The following is a 7,978-nucleotide window of genomic DNA, read 5'->3' on the forward strand; positions in this document are numbered from 1 at the left end:
TAATGGTAATTTTGAGCAAGCCAGGAATCACCTGGTACGTCATGCAGACTCAGAGCTTTCTGTCATGACTTTCTCTTCCACTTTTGTAGGTATCATCTGGCCTGTGGAGTGTATCCCGTACCCTTTGCGCTACCTGAGCCTGGTCCTGCCCCAGACCTACGCCTCTGAAGCCCTGCGCTGCATCATGTATAGAGGTGACCTTCTTTTGCAGCATAGTGCAGTACCACTGCCATGCGTGATTCATTAGCACAGCGCCACATGGTGCATAAAAACAGATGAATATCCTGGGAAATGCTGCCCTCTAGCGGGCAGGAGGACTCCAAAAGCACTCGCCCACAAAAGAAATTAATTTTTGCGAGCATGATTAATATAAACGGCCTTGCTGCAGCTGGAATGTGCTGGGCCAGCATGTGTTTAGGCTCTAAAGCTTCACCAGACTCGCTGTTGCGAGAGTTGTTATTTTTGTTTGCATGCATTACAGCTACTGTTGCTATTGCTGCTATCAGTTAACAAGTTAACAAGGAGGTCAGTACTGCGTTACCACCAGCCATGCTCTTTGGATATTTCGTTTCTCTGGGTGTCATCACGCTGGGTTTTGTTATGCTCCCCCCCCCCATGTTAATTATTGAACAGCCATCTTAATATTTAAGTCTTCGCTGTCAGCTGGGGTCCGTGTTCATTGGTACAGTATCCCCCCCCCCCGCTGTGCACACCTCTACCCTATTGCATATCTGGTGCATGGCCCCTGTTGTCACAACAACCGTGACGTCAGGAAACATTTTCTAAATGGCAGCTGGAAAGCTCAGATGGCTGAACTCAGGTAAGCACACGGTCGATGACAAGCGATGCGGTTGTATCGGCCGCGACCACCCCCCCCCAACAGCCGCTTCCCCTGCTTCGTACATGGAGCCTAATTACGTCCAAAGGTCATTCTGCTTTATTAACGAGGCCGTTCTGTGAACAAGCTGTTCCAGTCACCTGTCAGTCAGATACTCAATCCTATGCTAGTATAGGTTCCTATAAATGAGATCTATATAAAAACAGGGAGCCAACGGCTGATATAACCCTAACTGAGGTGGCGAATGTATTTGTATTGGATTAGATTTCTGTGATGTCCGTTGAGGTGTTTCATGGGGATTGTCACAGACAGCAAGGTTGCAAACTCACACGCTTCTGGCGTGACGCTCGCGCTTTCAGACTCTCACTGTCACGCAAGAAATCTTACAGCTAATCTAAACCTAAAATTAGCTACATCAAATGCATTTGGGGTAGTTTGCAAACCCTACAGATTTTTTAAAAGGTAATGAACTCTTATATGCATGTAAATGTGTGTACAGACTTGTCTCGAATTGAAAATCTCACGCCGGCCAGCTGACCAAGGTTGGCAGCCCTGATGTTGGGTCTCTATAAATTAAAGACTGAGGTGTGTGGTTTTGTCGTTCCGCAGGGTGGGACTTGTCGCGGATGATGGTGTGGCGCGGCTTTGTGGTCACCTTGGGGTGGAACACCTTCTTCCTGATCCTGGCCATGGTCATCCTCAAGCTGCGTACCTGAGGGGCGGAATTGGGGAACGTCATGCCGTCGTGGGCACATTTGGTGTCGGGGAGTGTCGCTAGGAAAGGTGCAGGCTTCACAGAGTGGAACAGGCCTCACTGGCTAAACTTCTTGTTTTTCCTGGTGGGGTGGGGTGGGGTATTCACCCCTCACCCCCATTGCTTCTCCCTCCTCAAGCCCACATTGGCTGGGTCCGGTGCTGTGTAATTATTGGCATATATTACCTCAGGACTTCCCTGTCAGCCTTAAAACGTTTGATTTTACAAAGGCTATTTTAGGTGTGAGGACTTGATTACTGTAGCTAATAAAAAATGTACATATAGAGAGAGGCAGAAATATATATTCCTTTTTCACTACATTTGTACATATTGTACTCTGGTGACACCCAAAGGTAAGAGTCTAATGACGTTAAAAATCTGCCTTTTAATTGCATGTAGAACGGCATTGGACCCTGATGCCAGTTTTCTAGTATGGTGCCAAGTAGAAACAGGACAGAACCGGACCGGGATTGTATTCATGTATTTGTGTCAGGAACCAAGACTGGACCTTTCACCGCAAGACCATGACACGCGTAATGGGGCCGTCCCTCGATGATTAGTCGCTGTATTGATTGACCTCATAATGCAGCATCCAAGTGCTTTGAGACGAAACCAGCAATAAACCCAATAAAAAAGCACAAATACCAGCTATATTTAAAATTACTACATAAATTAAAAGTAACCTAGCTAATAATTTCCTGGCGCTTACCACAGGCAAAAAGAATCAGATGGATTTTTATTTTAAAAATTACAGGGCGCAGCTAGCGGTAAAGATTTGAAAGTGTAGAGTACGAAGATAAATGTTTTTCATGTCATACTAAACAAACCTCGGGTGAGAAGTACAATAATGGACATGCAAAACGGCGTTCTGTACGACGTTCCTCTTGTGCAGGCCAGCACAACAATTAGCCAATCAGGGGATCTCACCATGGAAACGGCCCGGTTGTAGGTGGGTCTCTGTGTCTGGAGTTTCCTTATATGGTGCAGGGCTGTGAAATGATGAAGGGAAAAGAAATGTATGTGTCCTGGTGAGACCAGATGATGGAAACATTACGTCTGTGACCACTGACCGCTAACAATGACTCCCCCCTTCCTCACAGACTGCTGCTGTGCCCGTCGGCCCCACTTATATTTGGCTGTCTTCACCAATAGTGGCGCCCCCTCTGGTTGTTGGTGGTAATGCAGCATCTACTGTAATGCAGCGTACCCATGCCTGTAACTTTCATCACAGAAAAACATAACGTTATGTTAATTATCTCTCAAGAGTTCATATCTGCTGAATTTCTTTGTGCCACTGAGGAATGAGAGGCCCTGACCATGTTTACAGCCGGGCCATCGAGGCCGAAGGCAGCTTCTGATGAACCCGGTCTGGTGCCAGTCCAATGGTCCAAAGTTGAGCCTTGCTTGTGTGTTTTCCAACATCCGTTTTTTTTTTTTAATTCATTTTTCTCAGAATTTTATTAAACATAACAAAGCAAATTCATTCTTCACTTTTTAAAGACTCACGTCAGCTGACAAGTCTGAGGAATATACGTAATTGTAAGCCAAATGTATTTCGGGACGTTTGATGGGACGGGAATGTTATTAAACTGTCAAGACCGCTGGGGACTGACTTTCACCGACAGAGGGGTGGGGAACGGGATATCATAGTGCCCAATCTGGTCCCGGATCAGTGAGGACTCTCATCATGCGTTGCAAATGACACACTGTAGTGTGTCGCGCCGCATGATAGTTAACCCTATAACGCTGTTGTTTTGCTCCGCCCCCCTGCATTATTTTCATGAGATAATAACAGCAATCTGTTCCTCTGCATGGTGTCATGTTCCCTCTTCATGTTTTTACCCAGATACCAATGCTGACATGGCACTGACTTCCTGGGGACCGGGGATTTGGGAGGGGGGGGGGGGTGCAGCGTGTATGCGGTCTTTGTAATCAGTTAATCAGCTGATTAATCACTCGGGGAAATAATTGCCTCCGATTGTCTTGCTGATGGTTCCTTCGGAGGAGTGTAAATGGGGGGGTGCGCAGCCGGGTCCTTCCATGGTTGCGGTGGCCTTGGCGCTGTGTTCGCTGTGACGGTGTTTTGGGAGCCAGTCCCCTCTCGCATCTGCTGTGTCTACAGATGCTCTCCTGGGAAATCTCTCCTTTCTGTTCACTTTCAAAACAATAAATCTCTGTATGAAATGTTACTGGGTCTCGCTTTTCCTCCGGCGAGTGTCTGCTTTTCATTCCTGAGTCTGTTTGCCGTGACGCCTTTGAAACTGTCGATTTCATGACGACTTTTTGCTTATGACTACTAAAGAAATATAAAAACGATACTCATTGCAGATGCTAATAAACTACAGCTCCATAACACCGGCACCCCCCCCCCCCACCCAGCCAATGCTGGCCCTCATCCCCTCTTTAGTGTTAGCATTTCAGAACAGCCAGCTCTCAGATGTGGGACAGCCCTCAGCGCCATAATTACTCAATATTCCCCATAATAATGCAGTGAACAGCTGTGGTTTAAAACAACACACAACCTCTCCTTACATATCCTGACCCCCCCATCACATTTGATATGGTCCCGTCTCCCCCCCCCCCCACAACAAGTCAGTGGAGATTTTCCCCTGTGGGACAAGTCTGCAGCCACGCTAATTAAACATTATTTAATTTAGTTGTAAAGCCCATGACATAGGTTACAGTCACTCGTAATGGGATATATATTTCTCAGCGTCATTATTTTTCCATCACCATTCATCATCATTTTATTACCTCTATAACTGCTTCCGCTCACTGTGAAAGCGAGTTTGCTTTTTGTTTGTTACTTATTAGTACCTATCATGGGTGTAGCTAGTTCCCTAACAAAAATTTTACGGTAGATTTTACTGTGATTATGTGTAAACACAAAAACAGAAATTGTAACAGAAAAGACCAGTAATACATTTGTCTTTTAAGACTTATGGTATAACTTTAATTCTAGGCCCCTTTTGGTCCAAGCCCCCCACCGACAGGGCTGCCCATATTCCTTGGTCACAGACATGAGTCTTACTTTTTTGCTCACAAACACATTTTACCACCAAATCGACTTCGCCTCCCTCCCCCCATTCCAGTGTGAAGCTCACGGCAGTTTTGATCCCCACCCAACCTGCCAGGTGACACGACCTGCGTCACGATGTCCTACACGAGTCATGAGGGAGTCTTATCGTCGCTGTTTGCCAGTGAGCGTGTCGCTAGATATGCGCATGGACCTGTGGTGCTAATCCTCAGACAGAAGTCACCAGTGGGACCACTGCCATACTGCTGTACTGGTGCCAGCAAAAATCTGCGCAGCTCTTGTCAGGTCCACAGCGCCTGGTTAGACCCACAACTCAAGAAAAGTATATCAGAGGAGTGTCTGGACCCTGCTAAAGGAAATGATCCATTTTTCGTGTCACATGCATGTACAACAAGGATGCAGGGTAATTAATCCAGCAGGAGAATCTGCTACAACTAGCCTGAAAGCCACCAAAGTTACACTTTTCATGCTTATCTAGCATGCACTCTCTCTCTCCCTCACACACACACATTCTATTCATATCTTTGTGGGGACTCTCCATTTATTTCTTTGAGAAAGACTAATCAGCAACGACAACCTTAACCCCCACCCAGCCCTAACCTTGACCATAAGTAGCCAAACAAAATACAAGACTTTCGGCATTTTTAGTTTTTTGATTGCATTCACAGAGTTCTATAAAATTGAGTTTCCCCTTGTGGGAACCAAAAAAAATGTCCCCACAAGGTCAAAATAACAGGTTTTTGTTATATTGTGGGGATATTTGGTCCCCACAATGTAATATATATGTAACTGACAGACACACACACACGTGTGCACACATGCATGCCGGCAGCGTTCATGCATAAAAAAACCCAGCCGTCCGCTTTCTCCGTTCCCAACAAGTTTGTGATATTTCAAACATTCTGTAAACACGTCTGTGTACATGGTTACTGTTGCCACGGTTCCCCAACAACAGCAGCCAGGCTGGCCTCCAAACACTCGACTGTTGGCGAATGTAGTATTTGGTTTAGCATGAAAGCAACATTTTTTTTTTTTTGCTGCACAGTCCTGCTGCACCCAGGTTGACCTCGCGGCGCACTTTACTCTTCCTCTCTGCCAGCCCACTTGTGCTGCTCAACTCACCAAGGTGGCTGTTGCTATGTTATTTTATGTTTAATCAACAACAACACACTTGCATACATGACGTCTCTATGAAAATAAGCTTTTGCATGGCTAAAGATACCTACTACCCTCACAGAACTTGAGACACAGGAAACAAGGTAAGCCTTTGTCTTGACTTTGACTTTTGACTTTGACTTTTGACTTTGACTTTTGACTTTGACTTTTGACTTTGACTTTTGACTTTGACTTTTGACTTTGACTTTGACTTTTGACTTTGACTTCATGCTTGTTTTATTAAAGTTCGGTATAAATGAAGGACAGAATCTAATTCGTTTAAATGATTGGATATGTCGATGCTAGCATGTCAGACGTAACTTCAACTGACTTACAGACAAAACGCATTTGCCATCCATCAATCATCGTGACCATGCTTTCTTTGGCGAGGTTGGTGGGGGTGGGGTACAATTTGTCCTCCTGTGCAACTCCTATAGGTGAGAATGCTGTCAAAGTACGGTGAAGTCCCTGGAACTTTGTGACCATGGCAACAGGCACAAGACAACTAGTTGGGCGCCAAGGAAGATTACGAAGCGAGGGTGAGGCACTCTGTGGAGAGTCAGCGTGATACGGCAGACTCTCCGGCTGTAAGTGTGTGTGCATGTGTGTATATCAAGTACAAACTTTTACTTGATATGATACCGTCTCCCCAGAAACAAAAAAAATAACAGTGCAAGGAATTAAGCACCAAACCCTGCAACTGATCTCTAAAACACAAAGCTGCTTTGCATTCAGCTGCCTGCTATTATAGACTCACACTTTAAACGTTTTCTTTCCTATTGGAAAGCCAGCTTCAAGCATTGTGATATTCACCTTTGCTGGTTAAGTCTGTCATGTAATTACAGGAATGCAGCTTGTAATTTCATTGCTCCGAGATAAATTAGTCTAATTTCTCGTCTCCTCCATTCAGTGCAATTTCCCAAATGTGTGGCAAAACACGGTACAGTGGTATGACCCTTATTTGGTCTTATATTTAATTATTGTAAATTTGGGTATTTGGTTGATGGGGGTGCTTGTCTGGGAAAATGAACAAATGGCACTGAAACAGGCATTTTTCTTGCAGAAATCAAATTGATGGAGCCCAGCTAAGGGCAGAATTACATTATAATCAGCAGAAAAACAGCTTTGGATAAGGAGGGGTTTACAGTATTCCAGGACTGCAGGTGGCCTCTGACCTCACAAACCCCAGAAGATGGAGACAGAAGGTTTGTTTGCTGGGGAGCAACGGCCAGTGGGCAGGAGTGCGGGGGTATCAGCATCGCTTTGAGGTGGACAATCTGGAGGCAACCGTACTTAGGGGCACAATCAAGATTCGTGACCAATCATTAGCCGGTCCCCCCCCCCTTACTAGAGAGTAACTGTGGGAAGACCTCAAGATATTGATCTGCTGAGGAGACAAGTGACCGCCGTGTGCCACTGGCAGGTGCAGAAATAAAAGCGCGTGCTCTTTCTTGTGGAGCATTATTCCCGCGTGTCTGCGTCAGCGCCGGAAATATCACATGCTGCTTTATCACAACTTTTTATTCCGACAGTCAAGCGGAGCGTTTACGACTCAGATAGCCGCACGTTTAACAATGTTTATTATTTATTTTAGAAAACGAATGTTAACAGAGTTGATGCCTTTCTCTAAGGATCACATGGACATACTTCGGAACCCACAAAGTATATTTAAATGATTACTTCCGGTATGGGGAAGGTGAAAATTCAAAAAGAAAACATGATTTCCCTGTCTGTCAAAGCATAAACCAAGATATAATCCTCCGCTTTGTTTTTAAGGTTTCTGATCCGTGTAAGGAGAAGGTTGACATAATACTGAGTACAATTCTCCCTAAATTTGAAATGGAGTGAAAGATCCCAATGGTTTCACTAGCGTGTATCGTTCATTTTCGCGTCAGCCTCAATCACTGGGTATAACCCTGACCTCCCTTCTGTCCCCAGGGAAACATACACATCTGGTCTTAATATGTGAAACAAAAAAGAAAACTATGAAAAAAAAACAGTGTGTGTTTTCTATTTTTCTTTTTTTGATGAACACTGAACTCAGTTATAGTCACCCACTGTATGCACTGAATGCACCAGCGCCTCACAAGAAAACATATTCCAAAGCATTTAATACTGAAGCGTAACAAGTTCTGTTCTCGTTTGCAATGGACATAAATCTCTTGCCAAAGTTTTTACGAGCTTTCACTATAAG

General features: G+C 44.9%; 1 protein-coding gene and 1 long non-coding RNA gene across 8 annotated transcripts in view; both read left to right on the plus strand.

The window, feature by feature from the left end:
* Positions 1-3,781, plus strand: part of abch1 (ATP-binding cassette, sub-family H, member 1) — a 20,221-nt gene extending 16,440 nt beyond the window's left edge. For all 7 annotated transcript variants that reach the window (XM_049008538.1, XM_049008541.1, XM_049008539.1 and 4 more), the window contains 2 exons: positions 90-194; positions 1,448-3,781. In XM_049008538.1, the coding sequence (XP_048864495.1) occupies positions 90-194; positions 1,448-1,554 (212 nt within the window). In that variant the 3' untranslated portion in view covers positions 1,555-3,781. The remainder of the gene's footprint in view (positions 1-89; positions 195-1,447) is intronic.
* A 1,851-nt stretch (positions 3,782-5,632) lies between these two features.
* On the plus strand, positions 5,633-7,066 carry LOC125738907 (uncharacterized). Its single transcript, XR_007396931.1, has 3 exons — positions 5,633-5,888; positions 6,222-6,371; positions 6,848-7,066. It is a non-coding gene; the product is annotated as an uncharacterized LOC125738907 (long non-coding RNA).
* The last annotated feature ends 912 nt before the right edge of the window (positions 7,067-7,978 follow it).

The sequence above is a fragment of the Brienomyrus brachyistius genome, chromosome 3, assembly GCF_023856365.1.
Source record: "Brienomyrus brachyistius isolate T26 chromosome 3, BBRACH_0.4, whole genome shotgun sequence".
Lineage (NCBI taxonomy): Eukaryota > Metazoa > Chordata > Actinopteri > Osteoglossiformes > Mormyridae > Brienomyrus > Brienomyrus brachyistius.